This window comes from Bos taurus, chromosome 11 (assembly GCF_002263795.3).
Source record: "Bos taurus isolate L1 Dominette 01449 registration number 42190680 breed Hereford chromosome 11, ARS-UCD2.0, whole genome shotgun sequence".
Lineage (NCBI taxonomy): Eukaryota > Metazoa > Chordata > Mammalia > Artiodactyla > Bovidae > Bos > Bos taurus.
In genome coordinates, this window is record NC_037338.1 from 98,849,332 (window position 1) to 98,866,320 (window position 16,989).

General features: G+C 56.5%; 1 protein-coding gene and 3 non-coding genes across 19 annotated transcripts in view; 2 read left to right on the forward strand and 2 right to left on the reverse strand.

Moving 5' to 3' along the window:
* Window positions 1-16,737, forward strand: part of DNM1 (dynamin 1) — a 43,482-nt gene extending 26,745 nt beyond the window's left edge. For 2 of the 16 annotated variants that reach the window (XM_010810406.4, XM_005213225.5), the window contains exons 12-23: window positions 1,213-1,283; window positions 1,465-1,516; window positions 1,722-1,733; window positions 4,008-4,121; window positions 8,080-8,189; window positions 9,096-9,207; window positions 9,668-9,679; window positions 10,059-10,229; window positions 11,523-11,764; window positions 12,137-12,352; window positions 14,489-14,525; window positions 15,472-15,560. In XM_010810406.4, the coding sequence (XP_010808708.1) occupies window positions 1,213-1,283; window positions 1,465-1,516; window positions 1,722-1,733; window positions 4,008-4,121; window positions 8,080-8,189; window positions 9,096-9,207; window positions 9,668-9,679; window positions 10,059-10,229; window positions 11,523-11,764; window positions 12,137-12,352; window positions 14,489-14,510 (1,134 nt within the window). In that variant the 3' untranslated portion in view covers window positions 14,511-14,525; window positions 15,472-15,560. Of the gene's footprint in view, window positions 1-1,212; window positions 1,284-1,464; window positions 1,517-1,721; window positions 1,734-4,007; window positions 4,122-8,079; window positions 8,190-9,095; window positions 9,208-9,667; window positions 9,680-10,058; window positions 10,230-11,522; window positions 11,765-12,136; window positions 12,353-14,488; window positions 14,526-15,093; window positions 15,096-15,471 lie in introns of those variants that run through there. The other 14 variants (XM_005213220.5, XM_005213219.5, XM_005213223.5 and 11 more) reach the window with 11 other exon arrangements.
* Window positions 6,406-6,505, reverse strand: MIR199B (microRNA mir-199b). Its single transcript, NR_031342.1, has one exon. It is a non-coding gene; the product is annotated as a microRNA mir-199b (primary transcript).
* MIR3604-2 (microRNA mir-3604-2) lies at window positions 6,425-6,497 on the forward strand. The gene has a single exon (NR_036383.1). It is a non-coding gene; the product is annotated as a microRNA mir-3604-2 (primary transcript).
* MIR3154 (microRNA mir-3154) lies at window positions 6,608-6,692 on the reverse strand. Its single transcript, NR_107745.1, has one exon. It is a non-coding gene; the product is annotated as a microRNA mir-3154 (primary transcript).
* Window positions 16,738-16,989: the final 252 nt, after the last annotated feature.

The following is a 16,989-nucleotide window of genomic DNA, read 5'->3' on the forward strand; positions in this document are numbered from 1 at the left end:
TGGGTGCACAAATATCTCTTTGAGACCTTGCTTTCAGTTCTTTGGAGTGTATTCCCAGAAATGGAATCACTGGATCATATGGTACTTCTATGTTTAATTTTTTGAGGATCTGCCATAGAGTTTTCTACAGAAGCTGTTCCATTTTACAATCCTACCATCTGCTTCTCAACTTTCTATACTCTGGTCACCCCTATTTGGGCCTCTCTCTCTATTTCCTGTTTCTCTGGGTCACCATACACCCCCTCCTAGGCACCCTCCCTTCCTTTTATGTAGTCATCTATCAAATACTCATTCATTCATTCAATAAGAGGCATGTCTGAGTGCTCCTGAGTGCTCCTCTGGGTTGAGAGGAACAGAAGTAAGCAGGCCCCCTTACAGCTCTCACAGAGCTCACAGGTGAGTCCTTTTTCCTTGTCCATCTCCCTGTCATCCTTCCATCTGTACCCACTTCTGGCTCCCAGTCCCCAGCCTCATCCTTATACACTCCTTCTCCACAATGGTGCTGTCCTCGGCCACCCACTTTTTTCAGTTTCAGTTTTGGCTGTGCTGGATCTTCGTCGTGGCATGCACGGGCTTCCCTTGTTGAGCATGAGCTCTACGGCGCATGGGCACAGTAGTTAAGACACACAGGCTTTAGTTGCCCCACAGCATGTGGGATCTTAGTTCCCTGACCAGGGATCAAACCCACATCCCCTGCATTGGAAGGTAGATTCTTAACCACTAGACCACTGGGGAAGTCCCAAGTATATGCATTTTAATGTTGTCATATATTGCCAAACTGCCCTCCAAGAAGATGATACATGTTTATACTTCCATCTATGGTATGTCTTCCTACAACTGTGCCCACATTAGTCCCAATATTTATTATTAATTTGAAAGGTCAAAAAGGGTCCCATTTTAATTTACATTTCTTTGTGAACAAGAGGGAGCATTTTTTACATATCCTTATTGGTTATCTGCATTTCTTCTATGGATTACCCATTCAGGTTCTTTGACTATTTTGGTTTGTGTTTCTTGTCTTCCATTTATTGATTTCTAGGAACTCTTTATTTATTATGGATACTATTATGGATCTCTTTGTTTATTATGGTTTATAGATTTATTTCTTATGGATTCTATATATGCTGCAAGTGTGCTTCTCCCAGATGTTCATGCATTTTAAAACTCTATGGTATCTTTTCCATTTGCCTGCTGACCTGTGTATCCTTGAAGGTCATGCTCCTCATCGATATTGAGCTGGCTTACATGAATACCAACCATGAGGACTTCATAGGCTTTGCCAAGTGAGTGCTCCTTGGTCAGAGAAGGTGACAGTTTGTGTGACTATGTGTGTGTGTGTGTGTGTGTGTGTGTAGGGCCCAGGCCTGCTGGGGCAAGCCTCTGGGTCTGGTGCCCACTGAACAGTAGCAATGAAGCTGGACCTCTGGAGAGAGGTTCTGGGACTCTTCCTTCTCTCCTCATTAGTGCTCAGCAGAGAAGCAACCAGATGAACAAGAAGAAGGCTTCAGGGAACCAGGTGAGTGAACTCCAGTGCCCTAGCCGGAGGGATGGAGGGTGCCGGATGGACGCCAAGCTCTGAGAGCCCCCTCCCCCGAGGGGAAGGGTCCCACAGGGGCCAGGGAGCCTATCAGATGCCAGCCACAAGCCTCCCACTCTGCCTCAGTAACCCTCTCTCCTCTCTCCCGATGCTTCTCGTGGTTGCTATGGTTACCTCTTTGCAGGATGAGATTCTGGTGAGTACCAGGACTGGGGCTCTTGGTTTGTATAGTGAGGGGGAGGAGGGGACCCATTTGTAGCGGGGATGCTCAGGGGTCAAGAGGACACCTTTTGGTTTGAGCTGCTTGCACACAGCAACACATGGGTGTCCACACAAGCACTCAGGCCAGAGGCAAGGCTTAGCCACACACAGAGTCCTACCAATCTGTCCTTTGGTGTGCATGAGCTAAGCATCTCCTTCATCCAGAGGGAGACCACATGGGCTGGAGTGGGCCAAAATGTTTGGCAGAGACCTGGCATTGAGTAGGAGCTCTTTAATATCTGTCAGATGGATGGATGGATGGATGGATGGATGAGAGAGAATGTTTTTAAGCTGGCATCCCTACCAGAGAGTCGAGGAAAGAGATGAATGAAATGTCAAGAAACCGGGGCCTCCTCACCTGCTCTGTTCTTCAGATCTCTGCTGAAACATCACTTCTCAGCCCCAGTTGTACCCCAAGCCATAGAGTCCGAGCTTTTCCAGAGGCCACAGTGTCTTTGTGATAATCTAGATGCTTGTGTGCTCACTGACATCATATCACTTCCCTCTTGAGCCCTCTAAGGGGAAGGGCTGGGTCTGTCTTGTTTACCAGTAAATCCTTGGCCCCCAGCGCAGTGCCTGGCACCCAATAGGTGCTCATTAGAAGGAAGGAGTTCATGAATGCAATATCCCAGGGCAATTTGATTCAGCACACACTCACTGGGACCTACACTGTGCTGGCCCCTAGACAGGAGTCAGACTCTAGTCCTGCCCCTTGTAGGCTGGGCTTGCAGTCAGGCCCCAGGGGGAACAGGAGGTTCCCGGTGCCCAGGCTCTGGAAAGGGGTTTTGAATGAGCAGGGAGGAGGGCAGAGTTGCGGTGGCCGAGGGAGCACAAAGGCTGGGAGTCAAGGCGGGAGCAGGGCAGAGAGGTCTGCTGGTCAGATGCTGGAGATGGAGAGCCAGGGTACAGCATTTGGACTCAATTCCAAAGACAGTGACAAGATGCCAAGGGGGTCCTCTCCAGATGGGACAGGGTGAGAGAGGGCTCATGGAGGCATCTGGCTCTTTGTCCCTGTTAACCGCTAAGGCAGCTATTAGCTGTGATCTGCTGTGTGACTTAGGTTCTCAGGCTTCTCAGGGAAGCCAGAGGGTCAAGCAGGCTTGACCCCAGAGGTCTTTCCTGCTAGCCTAAGTCTCCTCTGTCTTCTCAGGGGAGAAGCCAGGGAGGCCAGGGCTTGGGGGAGGGAGTGGAAGCAGCTCCCTCATCCCCTCAGTCTGGCCCGCCACCAGGGTCTAGTCGATGGCCCTGCCCTTGAACCAGAATCCACAGGCCCAGATCTGTGTTGATGGCTCAGGACGGTCCCAGGGCCAGCTGTTTCCTGCTGTGAAAAGAGACGTTTGCCCATTACTCTGGGTTTCCCCGGGGAAGAGGAGTCTAGACAATTTGTGCTCAGCAACCCCCCACTCCCGCCTCCCACTCTACCACCACCACCCCCCGTCTGGGACCTGGAGACAAAAACTCTTAGAATCCCACTGTGGCAGCCTTTGTGTATTCATGCCACAAATATTTATTGATCACTTACTGTCTGCGGAGCACACTGACAAGTACTAGGATACACCAGTAGAGGAGAGAGTTCACAGTTTAGCAAGGCAGGCGACATGAACTAATAATCACACACACACACAGATTCAAAATCCCAGTCATCATCATAGAAGAAAACTTCAGGGAATGATGAAAGATTATAATATGGGTTCTGATTATCCTGGGAGCCAGGGAGAGCCTGTCTGAGAATGTGACTTCTGAGCCTATACCCTGAGGATGGAGTCAGATTTGTCAGGCAAACGGGGAAGTGCTTTCTAGGCAGAGTCAACATCAGCATGTGCAAAGTCCCTGAGACAAGTCTTTGAATAAGCTGACTCTTAAGCTGAGAAGATATACTTTGGCTCATGTTGCCCAGTCAGCCACCTAAACTCAGCTTGCACACTTTTTAGTGCTGGGGAGCTCATCCCCTCCCAAGGCCACCAGTTGCCTACTCAGATGGCTCCAACTGACAGAGGCTCTTTATCCTGAACTGACCTCTGTCTTCCACTCTGTTCACTTGTGGTTCAAACCAGGGTAGATCTGGCCCCTACCGTCCCTGACCAGCCAGGCCTCCAAGACCTGAGAGAGGGGTGGCCTTTTGAGTGTCTCTCTTTGCCTACCTATCTTCCATGGGGAATCCTGGCCTCTGTCCAGTGACTTCCTGTCCCCCCACCACACCACCTTTCAGGTCATCCGGAAGGGCTGGCTGACCATCAACAACATCGGCATCATGAAGGGAGGCTCCAAGGAGTATTGGTTTGTGCTGACTGCCGAGAATCTGTCCTGGTACAAGGATGACGAGGTAAGTAAAGGGACACTTGTCATCAAGGGATTTGTCTGATGGCCAGTCAGGTTTAGATCCTACCACAGTGGAGTGGACTGGACCACCAAATAGGAGTATTTGGTATCTATTTCACTGACTGATTGACTTATTTTTGGCTGGGTCCAGTACTTAGTTGCAGTGCAAGGACTTAGTTGCCCCAGGGCATGTGGAATCTTAGTTCCCTGACCAGAGATCAAACCCATGTTCCCTGCCTTGGAAGGCGGATTCTTAACCACTGGACCACCAGGGAAGTCTCCCAACAGGGGTATTTAAAAATCCCATCAAAGAGCTTTGAGTGAAGCTGGGAAGTAAGGACCATAAGCAGGCAGTTCTGGGGGCTCATCCAGGCAGGATGGGGAAGATGGCTTGGCCGGATGGGGGAGCTTGGGGGCTGAGCGCCCTGGAGAGGGTAGGCAGGGGTGCTGAGCGTCCCTCTCTGACCCCACCAGGCCCGCAGCCTTCCTGTTTTCTTGCTCCAGGGCGTGCCTGCTCCTCTGTGGCCCCCACAGGCCCATGACACACACAGTCCAGCTGCCAGACACAGTGTTAACCCCTGCACCCCAGTCCCCCAGGCCCCGCAGTCCAAGCAAGATGCCCAGGGTGCCTCCAGCCGGAGGGTCCAAGACCAATGGGGCCCACAGAGGCGCCACACCGAACCTCTCCCTGCCCACCAGGCATAGACCCCCCTGCCACTTCCCTCCCCTGCTGTTGGTCTCCTTTAAGAACCAGTCTATTTGGCTTCCACATCTGGATTCCAGAGGTGACCAAAGAGAGCAGGGAAGGCTGGGATGGAGTGGGGAGGGGGGTGGGGGGATGGCTTGTGGTAATGAACTCCAGCTGGCCAAGGAGTGGGGGAGGGGACCCTCTTCTTCCTGAGGGGGCCGTTGAAGGACAGCGGGGAGCAGAGCTTGGGGTGGTGGCCTGCGATTTTGGTCTCCAAGCCCCTCTCGGTGATCCCTGGCCCCCTCTGAGTTGCCCGAGGTAGGGCCCCCCTCCCCACCTTGGGCGGGCCCCCTCTGTCGTCACTGGCAGGGGCGCCAAGCCATCTGGACCTCATTACCCCAACCCTGGCCTCTCCCAGAGCCCGGGGCCCCTTGAAGGGATGGAGCGTGAGGTGGCGGGGCATGCGGGGGGTGGGGTGGGGGTCGCTTCCTGCTCTGCCTCCCAGGGAGGCTCCCTAGATGTGTGCCGTGGATGGGGGGGTGCCGACTGCTGGCCCCCACAACTGGTGCCCCTATGCTGCAGTTCCTTACACAGGGCCGGGGGACATTGTGAGCTGGGGCTGAGGGCCAGCGACTGTCTACACTGTGGGGGAGAAAGAAGTGTATCTGAGAGGGCCCCCCCACCCCGTCCTTGTACATGTGTACGTGGCGGGGTGTCTTTTGGGAGCTTTGTGTGTACATCTGAGTTGAGTCACATGTGATGCTGGCCTGTCTGTGGGGGTGGGAGGGGGTGGGCAGAGAATGCCGGGAGGTGGGAGCCTGGTGGACGCGGCGTGTGGGTGTTTGACAGGAGAGCGTCTGGGTTATAAGCATCAGGGCGTGTTTGGTATGTGAGGGTCTGCGTGTGCGTTTGGGGGCAGACCACGTGTGCCCGTGCTCAGTGTGTAAATGCCGGTGTGTATGTGCAGCGAGTGGGCTCCAGGAGCAAGGACGTGCGTGTGGCACGTTTGAGAATATGTATCGTATGTACTGGGGATGTAAGGATGGGAGAGGACCAGAGTTCCGTTGTGAGTGGATATGAGTGTGTGTCTGTGGGAGCTTGTGTGTGTGTGCACTTGTATGTGTGTGGGACATTGGACGTGCAATTTAAAACTTGAATGCAGGAATGTATGTTTCTGAGTTGGGGGTGGGGTGTTGGTGCTGAGGTGAGGGTGCCTGTGTGTGTTGGATGTGAGTGGATTTTTTTTTTTTGCACTAAAACTGCTGGGGTCACGGAGGTGGTCCGGACTGGGGGGAGGCTGATCTGTCCCCCTTCTCCACCCAGCCACCAGCCGTCTGCTCTTCAGGACTTGGATGACCCTCTGGGCAGACAGGCGGTCGCCCACAGCCCAGCCCTCACTGACCCCCCATCTTCTCAGTCTCCCTCTGCCACCCATCACCACCCCCACCCCATCCCACAGCAGCGTGGCACCCCCCCCGCCCCGCCTCCCTCGGTGCCTCCTCCCAGCCTCCACCCTGTGCCCCCCAAGCCCCCTGCCCCGGCTCCAGGCTCCGGTTGTGGGATGGCGGCCGGGGGTCGGTCCAGGTCTCCAGCGGCGGCGCCGAGGGTCTAACCCAGCCCAGCCTAACCAATGTGCAGACTACTGTACAATTTGGGAGTCCTGAACAGATAGTCTAAACACTGGGTAGACGGAGTGGAGGGGGTCCCACGATCCATCCAGGCAGCAATGTCTGTCCGTCGGGTGTGAGTTCGGCCCCGTGTCCCGGAGATGCAAGGCTCCCCAGCCCAGCCCAACCGGTCCGGGGTCCCCTTTCTGCTCCGACTCCCCTTCTGCCTCTTTTGACGTGGCAGGGGCGAGCAGGAGCTGTGGCTGGGAAGGAGGGGCCTGGGGAGGGGGCCGGCCTGCGGGAAGGAGGAGGCTGCTCCTCACTGGATCCAACCCCAGGGCGGGTGGCGGCGGGGCCTCCCTCGAATGCTTCCAGATGTTCCCTGGCCGTGTGTGTGACTTCCTCCTCTCCTCCCCCAGCCGCCCTCCGGTGCTCCCGGCCACCCGCCTGGCATAAAGAGGGCTTTATGTGGCTGGTCGGTCCAGGCGGGTGGGTGGTGGGTGGGGGCAGGCAGAGGGAGGTGGGTAGGATGACACCAGGACCGGGAGCAGGGTCCTCTTAAACCCAGCTCCCCTACCCCACCCCGCCGCCCAAGATCCTGGGCGAGGCCCGGAGTCCTCCAAACCCACACAGACACCTCGCCCCACCCGGGGGCATGGGCCCAGAGGAGTCGGGTGGGCTAATGGGGTACAGGCAGCAGACACCCTTCCCCTCCTCCCAGAGCCCCATCCCCGGGTACCTCCTCTGCAGACTCCAGAGCTCCTCCCTTCTGTCTGTAGGACAGAGCAGCCTACAGACACATGTGCACATAGGCCTGCCACCCGCATGCCACCCACAGATAAGCATATCTCCTCCTAGACGATACAGATAAACCAGGTTCAGCCCATTATGTAAACGATATGTACATGTCCCAGAGGCACATTTGTGCAAACACACAGATATTTATAACTGCCGTGCACACCAAAAAAACTGTGCACACATACAAACATACTCACCCACATGGTCGGACTGGCACCTCCTCAGGCACCCTCATGCACACACAAGGACACACAGGCACAGGGACAATGGTGAGAGGGCACGTGCTCTGGCGGGCATGGATTTGCACAAACACAACCCCACACATTGCACACACTCACCACTTCTAGGCTTGTGCTGTGTGTCTGTCTGATTGCTAACACATGGGCGGCTGTCGGGGGGGCTGCTGAGCCAGCCCTTTGAAGACACCAGGCCCTGGTGGCCCCCCCCTTTCCCTGTCTCTCTAGTCAGGAAATGAAGTCAGAGGCTTATCCAACGCAGGCCCCACTGGCCAGGCCGGGGGCGAGAGAGGCTGAGTGTGGCGGTCCCTGGCTGGGGCTGGCCTGGCTTGTATCCAGGGCTTGCTTGGGGCTGGATGTGGGAGCCAAGCTCAGCCTCACTACCCCGGGCTCTTGAGCTCTGGCACAGATGCGGAGGTGGTGGGAAGGGCTTGAGCCAAGGTGTCTGGCAGGCCCAGAGCTCTGGGGCCAGGCTCTTACCAGATAGAGCCTGCACAGTTCTAGGGGGCTGGTGGTCCCTAGTCCCAGGTGCCCACCCCAACCCCTCGCCCCAACGCAGAGCATCCTTACGGAGTGAGGGGGGGCAGAGAACAGCGCCAACCTCACCATCACTCCTTCCTTGCTCTCCCTCAGGAGAAAGAGAAGAAGTACATGCTGTCCGTGGATAACCTGAAGTTGCGGGACGTGGAGAAGGGCTTCATGTCCAGCAAGCACATCTTTGCCCTCTTCAACACGGAGCAGAGGTGCCCACCTTCCCCCATGGGGCCCACAGATCCAGAAGGGAGAGGGACCTGCCCCGAGCCCCCCAACAAGTCATTCATTTGACAAACATTTGTTGAGTTTCTCCTCTGTGCTAGACTCATGTCAAGATCTCATTCCTGGTCTGTGCTCCCCACCCCCATTTCCTTTCTCCTTCCCACCTGACCTCCCTCCCTCTCCGCCTCTGTCTCTCCTTCCCTCCTTCCTCCCCTTCTGCAAGCACTTGGTTAGTAACTGCCCTGGGTAAGATACTGGCAGTACCAGGCCTCTCACCTCCCAACCCAGGGCTGACTCTAGGGGCCTTTCTCCCACTCAGAGATGTGGGTTCAATACAGCTGCCAAGAGGAGAAAGCCAGGGAGGGGGCAATGGGGCTTGCTATCTAAACCAAGGACTGCACTGTCATGGGTGCCCCTTTGATGAGGGCTCAGTCCCTTTCTAATAGAGTATTTTACTGCTTATTTCACTGAATTCTCACAATGACCCTAAAAGGCAGGACTTGTTACTATTTTTAACTTTTTATTAATTTATTTGGCTGTGCTGGGTCTTAGTTGCAACACACAAGATCTTTGATCTTGTGGCACACAAGTTCTCTAGTTGCAGCATGTGGGATGTAGTTTCCTGACCAGGGATTGAACTTGGGCCCCTTGTATTGGGAGCATGGAGTCTTAACCACTGGACCACCAAGGAAGTCCCAGGAATTGTTATTATTAACCCATCTTCCAGATGAGAAAACTGAGGCTGGGAGAGAGGAAGGGACTTGCCACAGCTGGGAAATAAGAAAGCCAGGACTGGCCCTGCAGGCATGATGACCCCTGTCCACGCGTGCCCTTAACTACCAAGGTGAAAGGGCTTTGCCCTGTCTCCCCTCACCACCGGCCCCACCTTGCAGGAATGTCTACAAGGATTATCGGCAGCTGGAGCTGGCCTGCGAGACACAGGAGGAGGTGGATAGCTGGAAGGCCTCCTTTCTAAGGGCTGGCGTGTACCCTGAGCGTGTTGGGGTGAGTGGCAGGGGAAGTAAAGGAGGGGCAAGCTGCTTAAATAAGGGGTCCTGTGGTGGAGCCACCCTCAGTGATGCCAGGTCGTGCCATATTTTCAAGATATTGGGCTCAGAAATAGCAGGAATCCTCCCTCTACCTGCCCCAGGGTGGGATCAGTTAAGCCTTCCTCCCATCCTTCTCCAATGCCATTTTACATGACCCTTTTTCTGCTGCAGATGGCATTTCCTGTATGCCTTTCATATAATGGTGGTTTCTTGTGACTGCCCTCACTTTTCTCCCCTCTTTCACTGTGACAAAGTCGAGAGTTGCCTTCGAATTGGGGTGCAGTGCCCAGATTGCTTACTCAGTCCCTCCTCTTTCCTCTCCATGTGTGTCTGCTTCGGCTATGCTCACTGGTGGCGGTGGCGGTGGTGGCAATGCTGATGTGGTGACCTCTGTGGCTTTGGTGTGGGCCTCCCAGGACAAAGAGAAAGTGAGTGTGCCCCTCCCTCATCCTCTGCCAGGCATCTCTAGCCTAGGGCCAGATCTGGTCAGGTCTTTAGAATCCAAAGGGACCTTGGAGATGTCCTTTTCCTAATTTACGGACTGGAAAAGTAAGGCAAATTCTAGGTACTAGAGTCAGAGCCAAGACAAGACTGAATGAGGGCCTGGGGTCCTGAGAGGCACTAGGGTGGGCACTCGTGCCCAGAGACCCAGAGCTATGGGGGAGCTGGTGTCTTTGTATATAGGCCAGCTGCATCTCTCTGTGCTCCAGCATTCTAGCCATCCTTGAAGGGGCTGGGACCCTGGGGATGCCTCGAACCTGGCTTTGAGGGCCCAGCCACCCTGATGCCCTCTGTTCTTAATTGCAGGCCAGTGAGACGGAGGAGAACGGCTCGGACAGCTTCATGCACTCCATGGACCCACAGCTGGAGCGGCAGGTGGAGACCATCCGGAACTTGGTGGATTCATACATGGCCATCGTCAACAAGACTGTCCGGGACCTCATGCCCAAGACGATCATGCATCTCATGATCAACAATGTGGGTTCACCACCATGTGGGGGGCAGTAGGACCCGGGAAGTGGGTGGCTGGCTTGGCCTCAGGTAGACACAGGCCAGCCACGTGGGACTGAATCGGGAGGGAGGCAGGGGTCCATGCCAGAGCTGTCAGATAGAAACGTCCTGTGAGCTTCACATATTACTCTGTAGATTCACACAACCAAATTGTTCCAGACATGCTTAAATTTTTCCAGAAAGGGCTCAGAATCTGCATCTTTTGAGAACTCCCAGACCATGTTTTGAAATACATACCCCCCAGAACCACTTCCACCTGTAGCTTAATGAAAAAGCATGGCCCTAGGGGAATTAGAACTGAGTTGAAATCTTGGGTTTGCCACAAATTCCCTGTGTGATTCTAAGCAAACAACTACCCTCTCTGAGCCTATGTTTCCTTATTTGTAAAATATGGATAATAATAGAATTGAGAATTAAATGAGTATAGAGTGCCTAACAACACGGTGCCCAGCATGTGCTAGGTGCTCAACGCATATTTAAATAACGAATAAATGAGACACAAGCCAATGGCATAAAAAACCTCCACAAATATTCTCTCCACAAATATTCCAGAGCCTGGACCAGGTAACAATGAGGGATTTTTAAGAACGTTAACCCACCTCCTAAACACAGAGACTGGCATTTCACCCAGTCCTGGCCCACATTCACACCTGGTACTCAAGGGCTCAGAACAGTTTAAACTGTCATCTTCCTTATTTTGGTCCAGTGGAACATACAAGTCTTTGGAAAGGGTGTAACTACCCATTTGGGGCTTCCCGGGTGGCATTAGTGGTAAAGAACCTGCCTGCCAATGTAGGAGACATAAGAGACGCAGGTTTGATCCCCCTGGAGGAGGACATGGCAATCCACTCCAGTATTCTTGCCGGGAGAATCCCATGGACAAAAGAACCTGGTGGGCTACAGTCCATGGGGTCGCCAAAAGTCAGACACGACTGAAGCAACTTAGTACTCATTCACCTCATTGTACAGATGTGGAAACTGAGGCTGAATAAAGCGGAGTAATCATTCCTGATGCGTGATATTAATAGCCCTTGGGTGTCCCTCCTAGATCTATGACCTGAACAGTTCACTTTTCTTCTCTGGATCATCTGAGATAAAGGGCAAGTGGGGGAGTGGGGGAAGCACGGGAGATCTCTAAGTTTAGGCAGTGGCAGAGCCCCATACCCGAGCTCCGATTCCTAGAAGGGCCGGGGAGGGGAGGGCAAATTGGTTGGTACAGGCCTCCGGGTCCAACCCTCTCCTCTCTTTGCCCACTCGCAGACCAAGGAATTCATCTTCTCGGAGCTGCTGGCCAACCTGTATTCGTGCGGGGACCAGAACACACTGATGGAGGAGTCGGCCGAACAGGCACAGCGGCGTGACGAGATGCTGCGCATGTACCACGCACTGAAAGAGGCGCTCAGCATCATCGGCGACATCAACACGACCACCGTCAGCACGCCCATGCCCCCGCCTGTGGACGACTCCTGGCTGCAGGTGCAGAGCGTACCGACCGGACGCAGGTATCAGGGCCGGCTCCCACGGCCCCAAAGCCCCCCAGCCCGGGGCCCGCGGGAGGAGGGCCGGGACCGGGCAGTGGCGCGCCCGCGTCACCGGGGCGGCTCCCACCTGGAGCGAGGGGCGGAGCTTAGAGAGGGCGGGGCTTGTCGCGGGGCGGGGCTTGCCGTGGAACGCTGGCTGCCGGGCGGGGTGGAGCAGGGAAGTTGGAGCCTCCGAGCGGGGGCGGGCTTAAACACCCGAGTGAACCCAGGGAAGAGAGGGGCGGGGGCTTGCGCGCATGGGCGTGGCCGGCACCAGCCTGGGGGCGGGGCCTCGGTGTGGGGCAGAGCAGCTCATCTCTCCCCTGCTTGTCCTTCTGTTTCTGTCGCCCGCAGGTCACCCACGTCCAGCCCCACGCCGCAGCGCCGAGCCCCTGCCGTGCCCCCAGCCCGGCCCGGGTCGCGGGGCCCTGCTCCTGGGCCTCCGCCTGCTGGGTCCGCCCTGGGGGGAGCGCCCCCCGTGCCCTCCAGGCCGGGGGCTTCCCCTGACCCCTTCGGTCCTCCCCCCCAGGTGCCCTCGCGCCCCAACCGCGCCCCGCCCGGGGTCCCCAGGTGAGTAGGGGCTGAAAGCGGTGGCAGAGATCGCCGGGCGGGCGAGGCCGGGAGGGAGGTGGGGCCGAATCCTGGAGCATCGGCCTGGTCGCCAGAGCCGGGCCTCTCCGTCCAAGTCACTCGGACCGTGGGTGCCAGAGCCACCGGGGGTGTGGCCAAGGGCTGGCGGAGCCTGCCCCCAGGGAGCGCTGAGTCCCGCAGGTGGTCATTTCTGGGAAGGGGGCCGTGGGGCTCATCCCACCTGCCCTCTTCTTTCCAGCACTTGCATGGCGCTTCCCTCCTTTTTCACTCTCTCTCTCCCCCACACTGCATCCCTTCTTTCCTTTCTAGCCGCTGTCCTTCGATCTCCATTCCATCCTTTACTGCTGTCTCCCCGCCCCTAGGGAGCCTACCTCAGGTCTGAGGATCTGAACCCAAATCCTATCTGGATGGGTAGATTTTGTTCACTTATACTCAGGGCTATCCTGGTGCCCCCACTTCCCCAGTCCTGAACCTTTGGACCTGTCCTCGAGGTTGTCCGGCCTCTGTCCCACAGGAAAAGAGGCCAGGTTGTGACTGTGTGACCAGCAAGGTGTGGGATATGTATGTGTGGGCGTGCACACGGGTGTGAGAGTGTGAGAATGGCACCCAGGCATGTGGTAGGGCATGGAGCAGCTGGGAAAGGGGTCTGGGAACCATGGGAGCCTGATGGTTTTCTTCCTTCCCCTTGCCTCTGGCCCCACCCAGCCTGTACCAAGGTGGTGGGTGTCAGAGCAGGAGTGGGTAAAGGCTGCCAATTCCCAGAAATTTCCAGGGAAAAGGATTCTGTGTCATCCCTTGCCTTTGCCTTCTTGACCCATGACCTTCTTTCAAGGAAGGTCACTCTGGTGTCTAACTCAGTCTGCCCTGTCTCCACTGGCCATGTTCTCTGAGGAAGAACTCATCAGACCAATAGCATCCATTTATGTTTCCAGATGGCTGGAGAGGAGGGCCATGGGTCTAACATCCATGGATCTAAAATGGAGCAGAGATGGGGCTTGCTCTGTGATGACCTGAGGGCCAAGGTGGAGGGGTTAAAGCAGGCAGCATGGTGGTGTTCAGGGACACTGGACTGGAGTAGGCCTTTAGGCAAGTCGCTTTCCCTTCCAGGGCCTCAGTTTCCCTTCTACGAAATGATATTTAACATTCTTCCTTCCCAGGGTTGGAGTCGGGATCAGGGGAGACAGTGACTATAGATAGAGATACCACATTAACTGGAAAAGTGGCCATAGAAACTCTCTGCCAACTTCCAACCTGAGTTCAGATCCCTAAGGGTATTTGAGATGCCCAGGCCTGTGCTGAGGTGTGACATGAGAGCTGTAATATTTGGTACCTGCTACAACTCTGATCTGACTGACACATGGGAAGTCATGGCCTCAGGGAGAGAGCAATCTGGGGAGCTTCAAGGCAGCTTGACTTCAGTGAGATCCCAGGGCTGATTGAGATAAGGTTCAGGAGGTGAGGAGCCGGGAGGGCTTTGGGATAAGGAGCAGCAGGTGGGCAAAGATTTAGTGTGGAATGCATTAAGAGCTGCTGGCCAGAGCAGAGTGCAGATAAAATGAGGAAGAATCGAAAAAGATTGCTCTGGGTGGGGTGGAGCAGGTTGGAGAAACTTCAAAGTCCGCTGAAGAGGTTGTCTTGTTGGGACTCAATGCCGTGGGCAGTAGGGAGCCACATAAGGCTCTTGGGTGGAGATGTGAGAGCTGGACCCTAAGAAAGCAAGGCCTGTCCCCTCTGGAGCAATGCAGGTGGCCCTCTGAGCACGCCAGGCACGAGTATGCAGGGAGCTGGTGCAAATTGCCTCCTGTGTGCGGGCAGGCGAGCAAGCTTCTGTGTTGTGACCGCAGCCCCGCGTGTGCTTCAGTGTGCCCAGTGGCTGCATGCCCCAGATCCACGCTGCACGTGCCGCCAGCCAGCAAGGTTGCTGGGCCTTGGTGGGGGGAGGGCGGTGTATGCGTGTTGTTTGTGGGCATGTGTGTCAGCGTGTGCATGCGGGGCCGTGGGGCCTCACCGCATGTGTGTGCACGCCCGGGCGTGTGCGTATGCGTGTCCCCCAGCCCCAGGCCCCGCCCCGTCTGTGCGTGTGAACTGCCATGTTGATTTCGTGCTGTCTTTCAGAATCACTATCAGTGACCCCTGAGGAGCGTCAGCCACGGTAGGTACAGGCCTCTCCGCCTGCTGCATGAACGGTGTGTCTGCCCCCTGCCGCACCAGCTCCGCACTGCAGGGCGCACCTGGGACCTCAGAGGCAGGACCCCCTCCACCCTCCTCCGTCTCCCTTCCGCAGCTCCAGACTTACTCTTTCCTCTTCCTGTCCTCGCTGCCAGCTGGCTCTCTCACCTCCCTTCTCAGCGAGCCTCGGGACTCAGTGCCGCCGCCCACGAGCTCCTTGGCAAGAGCCTGGGGAGGTCCCGGGTCAGGCTCCACACCCAAGCTGGCAGCCCCCCGGGGTGCCCTCTGGAGCCGTCACAAAGAGCTCAGAGCTCATAGTTCACGGTGTCAGGAGCAGGGAGCTTGGCGAGGGTGGTGTGTAGGGCTGGACTCAGGCGGCAGAGAGGCCTTGGAACCTCACCCTGGGGTGCCACACTCCTTCCCCGACCTGAGTGAGCCCTGCTGCCAAGACGGGCAGCCGGATCCCAGCCTGGGAGCTCTTCAGACCCGAAGAGCTTCAGGGCAGGGGCGGTCCAAGTCCCACCTCCTCAAGCATGCCAGCAGCTGAGCAGCAGTTGGGGGTGAAGGCTCTGACGGTCGAATGCTTTTGGAGGGCCCAGGTGTCCCATCCACACTGTCAGCCCAGAGCACACCTCACAGGCCAGGCAGGTCTCACAGCCCCTTCCCTGGCCTCCGTGGTCTCATCACTCCAGCATCCTCCTCGGCCCCAGGTGGAGCATGCTAGGTAGCCTGCAGGCTCCCCCCAACCTGGACCTGTTGCTCCTAGAGGTGACCTACCCATTTCGGCCACAGGGGTGACAGTGTCTGCGGACTTGGGCGAGTCGGCTTCTCCAAGTCCTGCCCCGGCTGGGCCCCCCCCCCAAACTCGCCCAGCGAACCACCTGCCACTCTGCACCTGCGCTGACTCTCGCTCTTCTGCTTTTCCCCAGCAGGAAGGGCCCAGCCTCACCTACACGACCTGCGGTCCCCCGACCAGCCGAGGCTCCCCTCTTAGACTTATAAGCCTGTGGCCACTGGCATCCGGCCGCCTGCCCTCCCTGCCTCCCCAGGGCCCCTTCGGGGGACTCGCGGGCTTTCTGCCCACCCAGAGGGGCCTCTAGTGCTCCCTCCAGCCATGCTGTTAGCTTTAGCCTCCTGGTTCAAACAGTGTTCTTTTTTTTCCTGTCTTTCTCCATCAGGCCTGGGGGCTGTTGCGTGGGGCTCAGGGTCCCACACGCTCTGAGGCTAGGGATGGCCCCAGGCCAGTGAGTTGAAAGACATGGGGGAGGAGACCAGAGAAGAGGGATGTCAGAGGGGGCCAAGCACGTGTCTGGAGCTATGGGTGCACTGCCTGGTGGTGTGTGAGAGAATAGCGTGAGTGGTGGGGTGGGGGCTGCCCCCAGCCTTACCCCAGGCCCCCATGAAGCTCTGGCCCCTGCCCATCTCGTTTCTTCCCTTCCACCTTCCCTCTCTCGTCTCTCTCCTCTCTTCCAGAACCCTTGCCCATGCCCTCATCTCCCCCCGCCACCTCCGGGCTTGGCTGCCTTTGCCTTACCAGCTCTCTCCTGCTTTTCTCTCTCCCGTTCTCTCTTTGCTTTCTCTCCAACTGCCAGCCGATCGGGTCAGGCAAGTCCATCCCGTCCTGAGAGCCCCAGGCCCCCCTTCGACCTCTAACCAGATCCCTCATATTCCTCGGAGACTTCCCTTTCCAAGCCTGCCCGGACGGCTGTTCTGTGACTTGACAGTGGCTACCCAACCCCAGAGCCTCCCCTCCACCTGTGACTTAGTCTGTTGTAGTGGTGAGCTGACACATCCAGGCGTGACGTTGGTGAAATTTTGTGCCCCTCTGTGGTCTTGCTCCTGCCCTGTTCTATAAATATCTATAAATACTCATATATATATATATACAAACATATCTATGGCCAAGCCTCGCCTCTGGTGTTGGGAATCAATCACCGTGCTGTCCTTGAGGAGTCTTGCAGCCCAACTACAAGGGAACACCTGTCACCCTGAATCCCCCTCCAAAGCGTGCCACCTCCAATGAGCCCCAGTGTCATGCCCAGCCTGTGGGCAGCCAGCCCCCCTCTGCCATCCTCCCATCCCAACCCCCTCCTCGAGCGTGGGGGTACCGTGCTGGCAGCTGTATGGTTCTCTGACTGCTACCAGTCTTGCTGTCTCTCAGCTGAGAATAAAACCCATTTCTGGACGATGGGGAACAGCGTGTCCTCTGCAGCCTTGTGTTCGCTGTGGTGCTTGGGGGGAGGTAAAGGTTTCAACATTGGGGTGAGGGATTGAGGGGCCCAGCTATTGATACGATGCTTTAAGATGTTGGGGGCAGGGAAAGCCCCATCCTTTCCGAGGCCTACTGGGAAAGCACCTGGAGTCAGCTGATCCTGCGAACCCTGCTCTGGCCACCAGGGGGCCCGGGAGGAGAGGCACGAGCCAGCCAGGCACTGTGGAGGGACAGG